The sequence below is a fragment of the Mesoplodon densirostris genome, chromosome 1 (assembly GCF_025265405.1).
Source record: "Mesoplodon densirostris isolate mMesDen1 chromosome 1, mMesDen1 primary haplotype, whole genome shotgun sequence".
Taxonomy (NCBI): Eukaryota; Metazoa; Chordata; class Mammalia; order Artiodactyla; family Ziphiidae; genus Mesoplodon; species Mesoplodon densirostris.
Genome location: NC_082661.1, coordinates 155,019,973 through 155,038,341, shown reverse-complemented (window position 1 = coordinate 155,038,341; position 18,369 = coordinate 155,019,973). Strand labels below are relative to the sequence as shown.

Below are 18,369 nucleotides of genomic sequence, written 5' to 3'. Positions count from 1 at the left end.
TAGAGGAAGTGATGGGGACAAAGTGTGCTTGCTCAAAGTGGGAAATGGTTAGAAATGTTGGAATCAGAAAAGGGATTTTGTGAGTTGTGTAAATGTTGGCCAGAACGTAAATTTGGGTAAGTTATACTGGAGATTATTCTTAGCCTTTCTCAAAAAAACGTAGGCAGGTGTCACAACACTGATAAAAATCTTTTAAGATCTGTGAGCAGAATAGTCTGTCTTTGATATCCCAGGATCCCAAGGGATCAGAGATACTAAAGGGGAGTATCATGATACCAGTAACATTTTGGTTTATCTGCTTTGTTCAAGAAACTAACATTTATTTAAAACTGTGTTTTATTAATACTACTACTTTTTCCCTTTAGCCTTTAATAAAATTTGCAAGTTTGTTACCATTGGAAATGGTTTTGGCATAATAGTACATCACACTTTCAAGTGACACTAATTACATTAATTCTTAGGCAGCATGTATTTCACTTGGCCCTTGTTAATGAAGTTATAGTAAACCACATCACTATGAAAGGGATGTAAAAATAAATTTTGGTTTTATTTTAAAAGAGAGTAGCTATTTGATAAAGTATCTCTCATTATGTACTGTCTGTTTTTGGCCACGCCATGCGGCTTGCGGGATCTTGGTTCCCTCACTAGGTATTGAACCCCGGCCTCTGGCAGTGAAAGTGCTGAGTCCTAACCACTGGACCGCCAGGGAATTCCCTGTTTTTTCTTTTTTAAAAATAAGAAATGAAAGGTCCCTTCCCAGAGAACCAAATGTATTTGCATTTTTTAGTATGAACACCAACAGTGAGAGACTTTAAAGCTGTGAAATGTTTATGTCCATATTGTTAGGCACTGTGGTCTTTTCAGAGGTCATAGAAAGTGTTTTTATTATCCTCTCCCTGGAAAATCTTTGATTTTATCAGGGATGCAAGCCATATACTCACAGAATATTTAAACATTAATATGAAAGAAGCTTGTGATTATTTACTACTGAGCGTGACATAAGGATGTAGGTCCTATGAATATTCTTAGGTAAGAGAGAGCCTTGGGTTTGTTGCAAAAAATAAATTGACTGTATATTTACAGATTTTTGACTGTGGTAATGAGTTAGGAATATGGTGACACATTAATTTTATTCTTTTCTATTTGGTGGAGAGTGTTGAGGCGTATTTGTATAATAATTATTATTTTCATTAACCTTGTGTTTTAAATTAGAGTTAGTTTAGTTTCTTTAATTTAAGGTCCCATATGGGTAACAACTACTTGATGATATTTCAGAAAACTCAAAAAGTCAACGCTACCGTAGCGGCTAGTTGGTAGTCAGCTGATTGAAAACTGCCCATAAACCTCCTTATGATTTTTTTACCTACTATAAGGCATGGTTACTCCACATGCCTTTCTGTTTTAACAAGAATATTATTCAATTACTTTATCAATTGGTTTTTTAAAATATTGAAATATGCCATTACTTCCTTCAGTGGTTGGACTGATCCTTTGAATGGGTTTACAAACTAAAATTTGGAAAATGTTGCATTAGATAAATGAACATCATTCCTTGAATATCTTATATTCTCTCTTTTGGCTTGATTTTTTTTTCATAATTTTAGAGGACTTTTTAACATCTTCTAAGATAAGAATGGTTAAAGAAGGAGTACGCTTATAGCATGAAAAGGTTAACAGTAGTTGCTAAGTGCATGACTTACTAGATAGACAGTAGGGAGAGTCTGTTTTTTAAGAAGAAAGATAAAAATTAGTAGAGCCCAGTTTTCATGTACATTTTTTTGAAGGTAAAGTTTGTGCTTTCTACTTTTTTTTCATATTTTACTTATTGTGTAACACCTTACAGGTAAAGAAATTGAAAGAGACTGAAGATATACCAAGCGAACCATCTTTCCAGGATTTTGAGTACCCAGAGTATGATGACTACAGGGCAGAGGCTTTCCTGCATCAGCAGAAGAGGATGGAATGCTATAGCAAGGCAAAAGAAGCTTATCGGATGGGGAAGAAAAACGTTGCCACGTTTTATGCCCAGCAAGTAAAGAGGAAAATTATTTTTTCTTTGTCACTTACAACGTCTGAATAATCTTGAAGCAGATAATACTCATACTGTGGCTTGATTAAGTTATTCTGGGGAATGTACATTGTATAAGTGATATAAAGTATCCTAATATGTAAGAAATGTGTGGTTCTGAGAATTCCGACAGTCCATATTTTCTTTTAGGTTGGATTCTCTCATTCAGTACTGCTTCTAAACAGATAACCAATTTTCTGGAGGAAAGGAAGCAGAATGTTAATGTTGGCCATCCCAGGGTGGGATTACAGAGGTCTTGTGCTTTCTATCATGCTTGAATTTTAAGTTGTGTATCACTATCATAGTCAGAAAAAGAAAGTTACATTAATATCTCTCAGGGAAGTAAAATTTCTACCTGGTCTCATACAGCATGGTATTACAAGAAACCTGATTGATTTACTTTTTGTTTTCTGTGGTTCCATATCACTTACTTTTTTATGATGGAGCAGAAAAAGGTATCAAACCGGTATAACCTTGTGAGCAATAATAGCAAACCTTGAGGAATGACTTCAGGGGTAACTACAAGGTTTTAAAGGGTTGAGACTCAGGATTATCAAAAGGTAAACCAGTGGATTCTTCTTGAGATGTGTGTTGTTTATTTAAGTGTCCCTTTCCTATGATTTTTGGATCAGAGAATGTGTTAGAAATGATGATTTAGTAGTTTAAGAACTATGTTATTTGTCCACTGAAATTCACCTAAATTTTGGTGCATTCTTGCATATTAGCCCATTGCATTATTTAAAATTTTACATTTGTTGTTGCCTTTTTTGTTCTTCCTTTTATTTGGGGCACTATTTGTTTCCTCATTGCTTACTAAGTAGCAGATATCAAAAGTGATTACTGATGATATATTTATAATTAAAGGGTAGTCTCCATGAGCAGAAGATGAAAGAAGCCAATCACCTTGCTGCTGTGGAGATCTTTGAGAAAGTCAATGCCTCCCTGCTGCCACAGAATGTTTTAGACCTCCATGGGCTGCATGTGGATGAGGCTATAGAACATTTGATGACAGTTTTACAGCAGAAAACTGAAGGTAGGACTATAGTCATGACAGATTTTCACAAATTCAAGGAGTCTGAACGTGCAGGCTGAGGATATCTGTGCCACATTTATAGATGTTTGTATTAGATTCATTCTTCAAGAAAACCTTGGGAAAGAATTCTAACTGCCATGTCCATTAACATTTTTATTTTCCTGTTTCAGTTATGTTTGTATTCCTTTGTTATAATTGTCAAAGGGAGGGCATGATGTAATCTGAGAATCCTCTGGACCATTCAGGAATATAATCTTTGTTCAGTAGACATTTATTAAAGCTAATAGATACTTATTAGATGTCAGTTGCTCAACAGATGTTTAATAAAATGCAGAAGTAGGGCTTCCCTGGTGGTGCAATGGTTGGGAGTACGCCTGCCGATGCAGGGGACACGGGTTCGTGCCCCAGTCCGGGACGACCCCACATGCCGCAGAGCGGCTGGGCCCGTAAGCCATGGCCGCTGAGCCTGCGCTTCTGGAGCCTGTGCTCTGCAATGGGGAGGCCACAACAGTGAGAGGCCCATGTACCGCTAAAAAAAAAATTTAAAAATGCAGAAGTAAATTAGGTGATAGGATTTTTACAGAATTATCATAAAGGCGGCACCCCACATGCCGCAGAGCGGCTGGGCCCGTAAGCCATGGCCGCTGAGCCTGCGCTTCCGGAGCCTGTGCTCTGCAATGGGGAGGCCACAACAGTGAGAGGCCCACGTACCGCTAAAAAAAAAATTTAAAAATGCAGAAGTAAATTAGGTGATAGGATTTTTACAGAATTATCATAAAGGCAGGATTTATGAGTGTTTGCATTATGGTGGTATGCCCTTCTCCCTTTCTGCTTGTATGTTGTCTTTGCGGGTCAGTAGGAATGCTACTGCCTGCCTCTTACAATCAATATCATGTACTTTATATACGTTAAAGTATCTTGTTGGTTTATCATCTTGTTTCCTTTTCATCACCAAATGGTAGCACTTGGGAAAATTCAATCTGTTGTAGTACCCCAGACTCTAATACTAGGGAGTCATCTCCTCTTAGCACTACTAGGATATTTTGAATTCTCAACTTGGCTTTCTCTTTGTCTTACATTTTATTGTGGAGACATGGAATCCATGCCTTAGTTATCACCCTGTGGTTCAATAATACTTCTCTGTCATTGATAGCTGTATTGTTCTGGTTAATTAATTTGTATATATATTAGAAAGTTTTATACTATATGTTATATAGGTTTATCAGTTCAGCACATATAGGTTTTACAATTCAGTTGTAATTAAATGCTTGATTAAATATAATTGATATAAAAAGTTTATCATGAAAACCACATTGAAAAAGTTGCGAGTAAAATAACGAACACCTCTGTACCCATGAATGTAAGTAACAAGTGATAACATTTTACTGTATGTGCTTCATATATATATATTTTTGTTGTTATTGTTCCTCCCTTTGCATTATCCCCAATCCTTTTCTCTTTCTTCTCTCCCTTTCTGATGGAAATCAACATCCTTCAGTTTGGTCTGCATCATCCTGGACAGTTTTGAAAATACCTTTACTACGTGTAATGTACATTCATCCATAACTGGTCTGTAGTATCCTTTTTGTGAGTTTAAAAAAATGAACATACATGGTGTCACACTATATCGTCAGCCAAGCCACTTATTTTATTTTTACCCAATACAGTTTTCAAGATCTACTCATCTCGACAGACTGAGTTTTTTTTTTATTATAACTGCTGTGTAGTATTGTGTGACCTTATCACAATGTATCCATCCCTCTATTGATGGATGTTTAATTATAATGTTGCAGTGAGCTTTATTTTGCATATCAACATGTGTACTCTTATCATTATCCTTTTTCCTAGCTTTTTATATTGAAAAATTAAAAACCTGCAGAGAAGTTGAAAGAATTGTACAATATACATATTGTACAAATTTTGTACAATATATGAATTGTACATATATCCTTTACCTAGATTGATCAGTCGTCAACATCTGGCCACATTTGTTTATTATCTCTCTAGAATTTTTTTCTGCTGAACCATTTGAGAATAAGTCTCATTAAACATTGTGGTGCTTTACTTTTGCATATGTCAGCATGTTTATCCCTTGAGGACAAATTCATTCTCCTACATAATCACAATACATTATCACTTTTAAGACATTTAACATTGTTATAATGATATTGTCTAATATACAGGCCATATTCAGATTTTTCCAGTTATATGGAAATGTCCTATGTAGCTGTGCCATGTTCCACCCCCAATCCAGGATCTAGTCATACATCATATGTTCCAGTTGATTGTCCCAAATCTGTAGCATCCTATAATATAGAAGAGTTCCTCAGTCTGTTTTTTGTTTTCCATGTTATTGACATTTTTAAAGACTCCACGCCAGTTGTTTGGTAGATTGCCCTACAATTTTAATTTGTCTGATTGTTTCTTCATGATTAGATTCAGTTTAAAATTTTCTTGGTGAAAATACCGCATAGGAGATGTTAGGTCATCCTTGGGGAACTAATCAAGAGACATATATGGGGCCTCCCTGGTGGCGCAAGTGGTTGAGAGTCCGCCTGCCGATGCAGGGGATACGGGTTCGTGCCCCGGTCTGGGAGGATCCCATATGCCGCGGAGCGGCTGGGCCCGTGAGCCATGGCCGCTGAGCCTGCGCGTCCGGAGCCTGCGCGTCCGGAGCCTGTGCTCCGCAACGGGGGAGGCCACAACAGTGAGAGTGAGAGGCCCGCATACCGCAAAAAAAAAAAAAAAAAAAAAAAAGAGACATATATGGTCAGTTTGCCCCAGTATTGGTGGTGTTAAGTTTGATTTCTTAGCTTAATGTGGGACTCTATCATATCAGATTTCACTTTGTAAATGTACCTTTTCTCCCTTTGTAATCAATTAGTAAATTTTGGTGATTGATACTTTGTGACTGTGAATAACTGTTCTCATTTTGCCTAATGATTTTAGCATCCACAGATGATCCTTGTCTGAATCAATTATTATACTGGTGGTTGCATAATGGTGTTTTTTAAAAAAATTATTTTTTAAAATATATTTATTTTGGGCTGTGTTGGGTCTTTGTTGTTGCACGTGGGCTTTCTCTAGTTGCGGTGGCTTCTCTTGTTGCAGAGCACTGGCTGTAGGCACGCGGGCTTCAGTAGTTGTGGCATGCGGGCTCTGTAGTTGTGGCTCACGGGCTCTAGAGCGCAGGCTCAGTGGTTGTGGCGCACAGGCTTAGTTGCTCTGCAGCATGTGGGACCTTCCAGGACCAGGGATCAAACCCATGTCCCCTGCATTGGCAGGAGGATTCTTAACCACTGTGCTACCAGGGAAGTTCTCATAATGGTGTTTTATAATTTTGTGTTCCTTCTCTGTTTATTAGCAGACATTCTTTGATAAAGTAGAGGATCCCCCTCCCCCAGTTGTTTTTTAAATAGAATTTTGAAAATCTTGGAGAAAGAACTAGAAAACAACAACAATAAAGATTAGAAAAGAGAAAATTTAAGAGCGGTTTAAATACATTATTTAATCTGGAGAAAAGAAAAGTAGAAGTATTATATGGAAGTATTATAAAGGAATACTTTGTCTATAGAGGATGAGTAAATCATTTACTCAATAAAATTTGATTATCTTCTATATTCTAGACATCAGGGATAAAGCAGTGAAAAAGACACACAATCCCTGTCTTTATGGAGTTTGCTGTCTAGTAGGATAAATGACAGTGAATAAATAGTTACATAAATGGTTAGCATTGTGATAAGAAAGTACAGGTTGCTATGTTTCATTTAGCATAAATTCCCAGATCCCTACATGATTGTTCCTTGGCCTGTCTCTACATTCTCATCTCGTGTTTTGCTTCTTCTCCTTTTCTTTATGTTTATCTACATTATCATTTGTTAACCTCCAGATTAAATTAGGCTCCCTATTGAAAGCCTCTCATCGTACTCCTCTGTATCACAGTACTTATAAAAAGCTTCTTGTATAATTGATTATTAAATGTCCATCTTTTTGGCCAAGAATTGAGTCAGTGATGATTATTGAATCATTATTGTATATTGAGCCTTTCATTCACCACTTTAAAAAACTTTTGAATAAATGACTGAATAAAGGGTAGGTATTCCTCTCATTTTATAGGTAAGGAAACTGATGATATAAACAGTTTAATAAAGTGGAAAAGAATAAATGTCAGTAAGGATACAGAGAATTGGAACCCTCATATATTGCTGGTGGGAATGTTAAATGGTACAACCACTGTGGAAAAGGTTGACATTCCTTGAAAAGTTAAACACAGAGCTACCATATGACCCAGCAGTTCTGCTCCTAGGTTTGTACACAAGAGAATTGAAAACACAATTCATCCACACAAAAGCTGGTACATGAATGTTCATAATAGCCAAAAGGTGGAAACAACCCAAATCTGTCAACTGGTGTGAATGGACAAAATGTGGTATATCCATACAATGGAATATAATTCAGCCATAAAAAGGAATGAAATGCTGATATGTGCTACAACATGGATGAAGCTTGTAAACATTATGCAGTGTGAAAGAAGCCAGTACAAAGGGCCACATATTACATGATTTCCATTTATTGTACATGAAATGTCTAGAATGGGCAGATCAATAGAAACAGAAAGTACATTAATGTTTGCTGGGACTGGAAAGGGGGGAATGGAGATTGCTAACAGGAACAGAATTTCTTTTTGAGATGATGGAATGTTCTGGAATTAGATCGTGTTGATGGTTACACAACATTGTAATAATGTACTAAAAACTACTGAATTGTACATTTTAAAATCATGAATTTTATGTTAGGTGAATTTTATCTCAATAGAAAAAATTATGAGAATAAAAGTGTTAAATAATTTGTGTAAGGTGATAGTGGATCAGACCCAAGATACAAACCCTTTTTGGAAGCCAAAGCCCATCTTGTGCCTGCTACCTGTGGTAGCCTGTAGTTACTGACATCACCAGCAGATGGTAGTATTGTTGAATAGAAATGTGTCCAGGAGAAAAATCTGTGGCTCTGCCCCGCATTGCTTTTAGTCATAAAAGATGATTGTCAAAATTGGGGATGAATTAAAAAAAAAAAAAATCTGACCCTTTTGTGTCTTCTTATTGAAATATACACCACTACTACTCATGAAGCTTCTTTTGCCCCCAAATAACCAGAAGCAAGTAAAGCCTTTAGATCTGACTACTACTTGATACAGATTTATAGGGAACAGAGGAACATGTTAGATGGCACCATGGAGATACAGTCAGCAAAATCCAGACTGTAAATATCTAGGATAAATGATCTAATTTTTTCAACAAATTGTAAAAAAAAAAAAAAGAAAAGAAAGTGCACACACACACACACACACAGGGGGAAGGAGAACCTTTAGATTAAAAGTTAAGAAATATATCAACCAAATACAATGTGTGGAGACTTGTTTCAACCCTGATTCAAACAAATCACAGTAAAAACATTTTTTTGAGACTACTGGGGGACATTTTTAGCCATTTTTAGAAACATATTAAGGAACTATTTTTAACTTTGTACCATATGATGGTGACATTGTGGTTATGTTTTTTTTAAAGAGTCCTTTTTGAATACATACTGAAATATTTACAGTTGAAATGTTAAGAAATCTGAGATATGCTTAAAAATCAGTTTAAAAGGTGATAAGCAGGATTAACCTGAAATTCGGGAACCTAAGCATATTAATTCATTCAATAAACATCCTCTGACACCCTACTTCGAGGCATGTGAGAACATTTTCAGAGCAGTAAGTAAACTATTGAAAGGTGAAATGCTGTAAATAACTGACTTAACTGATGAGAGGAGCGGTAGTGAAGGAGTGACGAGAGCTGAATTATGGTTAATTGAGAGATTTTTTTAAAGTAAGCCTTTATTTGTAATATCACATAAAGAACAATGCACAAATAATTATTGTATAGCATAAAAACTTTTTACAGAATGAATACCCGTGTATAGCCATCACGCAGAGAGAGTTGAATTTTGAACAAAATGTTGCTTGAAGTTATGGAGGTGGATCTTAAGCAAAGAAGGAATTATAAATGCAGGAGCAACATATCCACTAAAATTCTAGTCTAAATATTGCCCTGGAGATACGAGACTCGAAAAACAGCCTGTTTGTGGATCTGATGGAGTCTTAGGGCAACTTACTGAGCAGAATATGGAATGTTTATGTGTATATGTATTTTATGCTAAAGGTCAAAACTTGTGCTTTTTTTTTTTTTTTTTTTTTTTGCTGTATGCGGGCCTCTCACTGTTGTGGCCTCTCCCGTTGCGGGGCATGGGCTCCAGACACGCAGGCTCAGTGGCCATGGCCCATAGGCCCAGCCGCTCCGCGGCATGTGGGATCTTCCCGGACCGGGGCACGAACCTGTGTCCCCTGCATCGGCAGGTGGACTCTCAACCACTGCACCACCAGGGAAGCCCAAAACTTGTGCTATTTATAACTGAGGAACAAGTATCTATTGAATTATTAAATCAACTCCTGTTATTAACAGGTTTTTTTTGTTATTTTATTGTAGCTATTACTGACTTTCAGGATTTATATACTTGATTTTCACAAGGTCATTTCCAAAGCAGAAACTGTGGTCTTCTAAGAGTCTCAGGTTCATTCAATATTATAAAATCATCTGTTTGGAAGAGTTTCTTAAGTTAATAATTGATTATCTTTAGCAGTAAGACTGCAGTCCATGCTATAATTAGTGGATTTGCTAATGGCTATTCCTGAGGATGATATTCTATAAAGCAGTTGCCTTATACCCCATTTTATTGTTAAGGAAATAGGCACAGATAGGCTAAGTAATTGTCCATGGTCCTATCACACAGTCATTTAGTGGCAGAGCTGCTAATCAGACCAAAGCTGGGTGGCTTCAGAGTAATAGAGTTGTCGTAAAGATTCTTAGTTAATAAATATAAGTCACTTAAAGCAATGCCTGACTCCATGTGTGTAATAATTGTTAAGTATCATTAATATTATTGTTGTTATCATTATTTCAGAGAGAAATTCTGATAGCACATGGAAATCTCTCTCCCCACAGGAGAAGTCCCACTAAAGTCTTTAGGTGGATGAGTTGCTAGGAAGCTTCCATACTGAAAATGTAGATGAAACAGTACATTTAAAAACATTAATTTGGGGATTTTTGAAGTGATAAGTCTCTAAATCCTCATGAAAATTATTTCATACATGTTTGAGTAAAGGTTTGTTTTCTGTTGAGAATGTAAGATAGATCAATTTTAACGGTTCCAATTCCTGTTGTAACAGAATTTAAGCAGAATGGTGGTAAGCCCTATCTCTCTGTGATTACGGGGAGAGGAAACCACAGCCAGGGAGGAGTTGCTCGCATCAAACCAGCTGTCATTAAATACCTCACAAGCCATAGCTTCAGGTGAGTATAGATTTCTGTTATCGATAATGGCAGTTGCCCATATGCAGATGGTAAACACTAATAGTTTGCTCAGAACAATTTGTTAAAATAGTTAAGTAAATTTAACCATCTGATTCTAGCCATAAATTCATGACTAGATTATGATACATAACATTCCTTTCTAGATTTATGATGTCCACTAAACCAGAAATGAGAGAAAAATGTTTGTTGTTGAAGTAATCATTTGACAAAACTATTTCATATATCATAAATTAAAAATCTAAAAGAAAATAAGTATATTTGTGTTTTTTTGATAATGTATCATTCAAGGTAGTTAGATTATACATATCATAGTTTAAGGTTGCTGTTTAATTAATTCCTTTGAAAAGAAATAACATGTCTGTGGATTTTGGAAGGAGTTGGAGCTTCTGCTAAAATGTGGTTATAATTTGGATGTATTTAAACATTAGTGAAAATCTCCAGTCAGTTACAAATTTATACATCTTCATAAACTAAGTGCCATTATTGATCTTAGCTGACAAACATGAAATGTCCTTTTTCATTAAGTGGTTATGAGGAATCTAAGTACCCTCCTTCCCTTACTTCTAGTTTCAATGAGTGTAGCATATTTTGTTTGTCATGTAATAAAATGTTGGCTATATTATAGAAAATGGTAGTGTTAATTCTGAGCATGAAAATAGATGACATATTAGAGTTACTTTTACAAAAGGAGTAGTTAGACCACATTATCATGTTGGGATTAATGATCTGTTTTAGAGACTTGTGTTTCTTGTTTTGTTTTTTTTTTTCGGTACGCGGGCCTCTCCCGTTGCAGAGCACAGGCTCCAGACGCGCAGGCTCAGCGGCCATGGCTCACTGGCCTAGCCGCTCTGCGGCATGTGGGATCTTCCCGGACCGGGGCATGAACCCGTGTCCCCTGTATCGGCAGGCAGACTCTCAACCACTGCGCCACCAGGGAAGCCCCAGAGACTTGTGTTTCTTTAAATTTCACAGTGAGGGAGTTGAAAGCATTTCATGGCCTGATGAATCAGACTTACCTATTAGAGATTTCTTGGTACTGTTACAATGCATAGAAATAATGTAATGCAGACATCGTCTTATCCTTCATGCAGAGTGCTGTTGTTCATGAGGGTCAAATACAGGCTTGAGAATTTTAAAAAATCTTAAATTGTAATAACTACTAAATTAGGAGTAACCCCCAGCCTTAGTCATGTATTTATTTTGACAATAGATTAAAAGGAACATAAGCATAGATATTAGTGCTGGATTTAACTTAAAGGAGTGTTTTGATAGTGAATATTATGTTTACCAAAGGCACTTGAATTGATTACAAGATTATGTTTCTTAATCAGTTTGAAATTCTTATCTTTAAAATAACTCTTTTTTTCATTTCTGCAGGTTCTCTGAAATTAAACCAGGGTGCTTGAAAGTCATGCTAAAGTAAAATAAATGTCCTTGACTTAAAAGTGTGAAGGTTTGTAGGTTAAAATTAGTTTTATTTGCAGTAATTTAGTCAACTGTACTGTAAATGTGTGTTTTATTAGAAGTAATGTCCAGTTATAAAACAGAAAAACATTATGTTTTTCAAAATTCAAGAGAAGTTTAATTTTTTACTGAATCACATGCCAAATAGGTAGTCTATTAAAAGTATTAAAGAGAATTTTTACTGATTACAAAATGTCTAAGAAAATTATCAGCTGCAGTTTTAAAGATTGAAATGCTCTGATTCTTTCTCAGACAGAAAATGTAACCTTTATATTAATTGTTGTTTGACATTTAGTAAAGTCTTAAAGGCTTCTATGAGAGGTATTTAAAGTGCTTTGAGACCTGGTTCATAATACAAGCCCTTCAAAAGCTTGTATTTAAAAAAGAAATACTGGGCTTCCCTGGTGGCGCAGTGGTTGAGAATCTGCCTGCCAGTGCTGGGGACACGGGTTTGAGCCCTGGTCTGAGAGGGTCCCACATACCGCGGAGCAACTGGGCCCGTGGGCCACAGCTACTGAGCCTGCGCATCTGGAGCCTGTGCTCCACAACAGGAGAGGCCGCAATGGTGAGAGGCCCGCACACCGCGATGAAGAGTGGCCCCCGCTTGCCGCAACTGGAGGAAGCCCTCGCACAGAAACGAAGACCCAACATAGCCAAAGGTAAATAAATTAATTAATTAAAAAAAAAAGAAGTACTAGTACCAGTAGTAATGAAAGAAAGGAGATCTAACAAAAACACTTGAGTGCTTTTTGATTTCAAAACAATACAAAAAAAATCATTTTGCTGTATCCTACAGGAAGGAAGACATGTTGTTGCACTTTCTTCTGCTTTGTATATGATCGTGATCTCTTATCTTTTGTTCCTTTGTTCTGTGTGTGTACATTTTCTAGGAGTAAAGTTGGAGTCTGAGATTATATTGCAGTTTTATACCTTCCATAGGCAGGCAAGTTTTCAGAGAAGGAGAAATGGTTAGATATCTACCAAGTGCTCCTGTCTTATAAAACTGCTTCTAGTCTTATAGAACTGTCTGTGTAAGTGGTATTGAAGACAGTACTTAAAGAGCTATATTTTATATTTGAGGCATGTAATTTCTAAATTACAGTAGGTCAAAATCCTATTAACTTAAGTAGATATAGAAAACTTTTTTGATATAATCATAAAAGAAATTATTACAATTTAAAAGTTTTTTACCTTTATTTTTAAAAAGAACCAACTTTCTGAAAGGAAATTTTCATTGACTTCTGTTTTTTGGTGAGCTAAAAAGTCCTGTTAGTATGTCAGTTATAATTTCCTTTATGCAAGTTTAGTGTGGTGAAGTATAATTTTCCAATGTGAGACACTGGCTTAGATAAATTTGACTTTGGATATGAAGGATATTTTCAACATACGTAATTTTAGCGAACAGTTGCTTTTTGATAAGCATAAAAAATTATTTGGATCAGGAATGATACGATTGAGCTATTACTGAAAGAATCCTGAATTTCAGAATGGTTTCCCAAAAGAACAGACATTTTAATGAAAATAAAATTCGAAAAATGTCTTTATATATCATGAAAGCATGCTTGTAAAAGAAGAGTCATATCATTGAATTCATTACCACAAAAATAAAAATATATGTTTATTAATTAGAAATAGTGACTGGTATTTAAGTATTATTCACATTTGTTATGTTTGTGGTAATTTGTTAAAAAAAAAGAAAAGAATGCCAACAGTTTGGCATTATGTTTTGTGTGATGTCTAGAAGAATTGTGTACATTAAAAATAAAGCAGTTCCTTTCAGCAACTTATAAAACTACAACTGTTAATGAAATAAAGTCTTTCTACATATAAATTGATATGATTTAAGAAATGTGAATAACAGTACTAAAACCTAGAATTATTCTAGTGTGTGCAGCTGCATACTCATTTTCTGTTTTTATATTTCCTTACCCAGTTTTAAAAAGACATCACTTTTGAGCACTTCAGCTAGACTTATTTCAGTATTATTTATTATAATTATGATTGATGTGGGAGCAGTCAAAAAGAACAAGAGGTAGGATATTTTGTGGGCAGAAACCAAATGAAAGAACCTATGTTTTGTACTGTATCAACTCTAATTTTATGCTTTATTTGGTAAATCTAAGGTATTTCTTCTTAATCATCCATAAATATATAGGCAAATTTTGAGCATCATAAATGTTTTTATGAAGTTGTTTAGTACCAAACTGCCTCCTACCCCACTATGTAGCATAGTTTAACCAACCATAGTTTAACCAACCAACATAATTATGAAAGAAAATTTTATAATTGCCCCTTTCTTGTGTTGCCTATTTCTAAATCCTGTATGCCAAAGGTAAACAGAGCTTGAGGATTATCAAATTTTTCTCTTTTGCCCATTTCTAAATCCTGTGTGTCAAAACTAATGATAATGTGGGGATTATCAAAATTTTCATGTATGTGTTGGTATATTTGTGCTAAAATATGACTTATTAGAATGGCTCTTTGCAAAGTTATTAATATTTTAAAAGTATAACACTTCTGTAATTTGCAAGAGTTTAGTAACAGTTATATTCTTTCAAGAGTCTCTTACCAGTATCTACCAGGGGGAAAAGAGAACTAATGTGGAAACCACAGGGAAAGTGGGGTTGGACTCTTAACAGTATTTCCAACTATTCATTTCCTTCCTTCAACAGGAGAAATGGAAGCATGTTGTCTTACATTTATTGGATGTTCATATATCTCTATATTGTTTTCAAGTTGAGGTTTCTTCAATTTATTAGTGTTTCAATACTACTTGCAATTTAAAGGCCTTTAAATGTAGGACATATTGTATAGTAGAAATCCTGACTTTAAAGTGTCTTGTGTATTATAACACATTTTGAGAAGAAAAGCTAAATAATTCTGTTGGATTGTTTCCAGTCCTTTATTTTGGTCTTTGTCTTTTTAAATTCAAGTGTTTTGTATGCTTAGAAAAAGGACGTGTATAAAAGTAAGATTGGTTATTTCTGAGCTGGAAATTGGAAACTTTGAAACTCAGGAAATTGCTCTGACAATGTTTTAACTGCTCTCAATTTAAGAAAATGACAAAATGTATAAAAAAGACACAGAAATAATGTGTGCTGTTTTTTCCAAGTGCTTCTTCTAAGTGCTTTTCCATTGTGCAATTGAGGTGAAGTTTGATAATTTTTCTGTGTAGTGGTTAAATATTGCTTATTTTTATTTACATGGTAAAGAAAACAGATTTAAATGTTTGCGTGGCCAAAAAAAATTGTCATTTAAAAGGTGAAGTAAGTTTGTGTAGAATGTATGTTAATGGTGCTTATTTTTAAAATGTAATTCAAGTTTACAGTGTTACTTAATGTCTCTTTGCAGAATTTATTAGAGAAATAAGGCTAGAATACATCTACATCCCGAAGAGCTTTTTATAACTTCACATTACATGATGATGAATTTTATTATTTTCCTTAAAGTTGAGCAGTTGAATTTTATGGTCCAAATGATGAACCCTGATTAACAAATGATTGAATTAACCATGAGACTTCTCATTAAAATATATTGCAGCTGTCAGTTGGAGAATATATTATAAAATTTTCAGATAGTATATAAGAAACAAAATACTTTTATTTGTACTATAAAGAAAATGTAATTTTGCTGTTAACTCTGTACTTTTTTATTGAAAATGTTTTATAACTTTGCTTTTAAAATTTCTTATGAAACCATTTGCAAATTATGTACTTAATTTAATAAAATACTTTAACCACTGTCTAGTGTGAGGATATCCTTCATTTGATGTGGTAGGGTTAGTGGTTTAAATATTAAAATATATGTGTATGTGTAACTTTGTAATTTCAAGGGAAAAGGGTCAAAAATTTTTCATTTTTGTACCACACCTTTTATTCTAGTTTAAATTATTTTGCTATAGCAAATAGGGGTCTACTTTTGAACCAGGTAAATGTGTTAGCTAGATTTGTCTTCATAACCTTATATCTTTTGACTGATGTCAAAATTAAGAATTGCATCTCTAAGGGATTCAAGTAATACTTTAATTAATATTAAAGGCCTTTGAACTTTATTCACCTCCAAAGCAGAATAATTTACTCATTTAGCAAGGACTTAAAAATATTTATTCAACAAATATTTATTGAGCATTTGTTACTAGGGATACAAAGTGAGACAGACAGAGCTTCTATCCACAGGTATCTTACAGTCTCATCAACTATTTTGTGTATAGTGATTTATATGGTGGAACACTTTTCATATACATTATATTTTAAGACTCAAGAGAATTTTATTACATAGGTATGTTACAAAAGCTTAGACTGATTTGCCTAGTTAGTGACAGAGGTAAGACTTCAACTTAGATTCTCTGACTCCTAGTATAGAGCAACAGCATTTGTCATAACAGTAAAAATAATTACTGAAAAAGAGATAATATCCTATTATCCCCAACTGAGAGAGAGGTGGCTCCACAGTATATGTCTATGAAAGTCTGTCATTTATAAATCTGCCTTCCTCCTTTATCCAGGGGAAGCTGGTATTATGGATTTTCCCAATGGCAAAGATAAAAGTTCATTTTTCTCTTAATTTAAAATTCAGAGATATAAAGAGTCCAGGACTGATGGGCATGCTCTTTTCCACAGTTTTTGGGGATCTAGGATCCTTTTAGCTCACCACTCTACCATATCCAACGTGTGGCTTTCATGTTCCTAAAGCAGTGTGGGTGGCTACAGCTCTGATCATCACATCTACATTCTGTTGGAGGGAAAACAAAGAAGGGAGCAATAGGCAAGTGCCATGATCTTTTATAGAAGAATTATGGAAGCTGCCACAGGACACTTCCACTTACATCTCATTGGCCAGAACTCAGTCATGTGGTCACATCTAGCTGCAAGAGAGGCTGGGAAATTGTCTTTATTTCAGACTGCCAAATATTCAGCTAAAATCTGGGCATTCTCTTGGAGGAAAGAGAATGTATATTAGGGGAATGAAGAGCAGTCTCAGCCACATCATTTTTGATTACTGAATGCAAGTAATGTGAAAATTAGTTCTTATATGTTTATTCAACAGATCTTTGTTGATGACTACTATGTGCTAGGAATAATAAAAAAGATAATCACAGTTGTATGTATTTAAACTTAAATATTCAAATAGTAACCAACATGGCTGATGGAATGGGTTTTCAGTTGATGATTTAACTGCTAGTGGGATCACTTTTAATCTAATAACTCAGTTGTGGCAACTAGATTAAGTACATAAGTTATTTCTAGTGATACTGCTTAATATATTTGCATAGTGACTTCTGTGTTTTCTTAAACATCCATTAATCACATTCATGTGTACAAGCAGTACTTGTTACAAGTGATGTAAAGCTAATAAATAAACTGGGGTACGGAGATGTAAACATGTAAATGTCCTAAGAACTAGAAGCTGTGTATAAAAAATTGTGGAAGCACTGTGGGGAATAAGTAATTCTTTTTGGAGGTGGTAAACTTGAACTTTGCTCTCTTGATTGAATTTTTAAGTGACTTTTTGTAGGGAAAAGATTAAACACTGCAAATTTATGGCTTTTGTATATGTATAACCATACAATTGTACCTTTCATAGGTTCTGGAGCGCTTCTCTGGGTAATCTCAATTTAAATGTAATTTTGTGACTGGTGTAAGACAGTGGTCCAATTTCATTCTTTTGCATGTGACTATCCAGGTTTCCTAACACCATTTATTGAAGAGAGTATCTGTTTCCCCTTGAGTATTCTTGGCTCCCTTGTCAGATGTTAGTGGGTTTATTTCTGGGCTCTCTGTTGGGTTCCATTGGTCTGTGTCTGTTTTGATGATTGCTATAGCTTTGTACTGTAGTTTTAAATCAGGAAGTGTGATGCCTCCAGTTTTGTTCTTTCTCAAGATTGCTTTGGCTATTCAGGATCTTTTGTGGTTCCATACAAATTTTAGGATTGTTCTGTTTCTGTGAAAAATGCCACTGGAATTTTGATAGGGATTGCAATGAATCTATAGATGGATTCGGGTAATATGGACATTTTAATGTTAACTCTTCTGATCAATGAGCATGAGATAATTTTTCCGCTTATTTGTGTCTTCAGTTTTCTGTCATCAACCTCTTATAGTTTTCAGTGTACATATCTTTCACTTCCTTGGTTACATTTATTCCTAAGTATTTTATTGTTTTTGATGCTGTTGTAAATGGGGTTGTTTTCTTTATTTCTTTATCAGATAGTTCATTGTTAGTGTATAGAAACACAACTGCTTTTTGTATGTTGATTTTGTATCCTGAAGCTTTACTGAATTCGTTTATTAGTTCTAACAGTTTTTGTTGGCGTGTTTAGGCTTTTTTTGTGTGTGTGTGTGGTACTCGGGCCTTTCACTGTTGTGGCCTCTCGCGTTGTGGAGCACAGGCTCCGG

At 35.1% G+C, this 18,369-nt stretch overlaps 1 protein-coding gene across 5 annotated transcripts in view; it reads left to right on the top strand.

The window, feature by feature from the left end:
- Positions 1–13,075, top strand: part of N4BP2 (NEDD4 binding protein 2) — an 83,379-nt gene extending 70,304 nt beyond the window's left edge. For 4 of the 5 annotated variants that reach the window (XM_060110795.1, XM_060110787.1, XM_060110778.1 and 1 more), the window contains 4 exons: positions 1,844–2,032; positions 2,933–3,101; positions 10,366–10,489; positions 11,888–12,053. In XM_060110795.1, the coding sequence (XP_059966778.1) occupies positions 1,844–2,032; positions 2,933–3,101; positions 10,366–10,489; positions 11,888–11,933 (528 nt within the window). In that variant the 3' untranslated portion in view covers positions 11,934–12,053. Of the gene's footprint in view, positions 1–1,843; positions 2,033–2,932; positions 3,102–10,365; positions 10,490–11,887; positions 12,054–12,269 lie in introns of those variants that run through there. The other variant, XM_060110772.1, reaches the window with a different exon arrangement.
- The last annotated feature ends 5,294 nt before the right edge of the window (positions 13,076–18,369 follow it).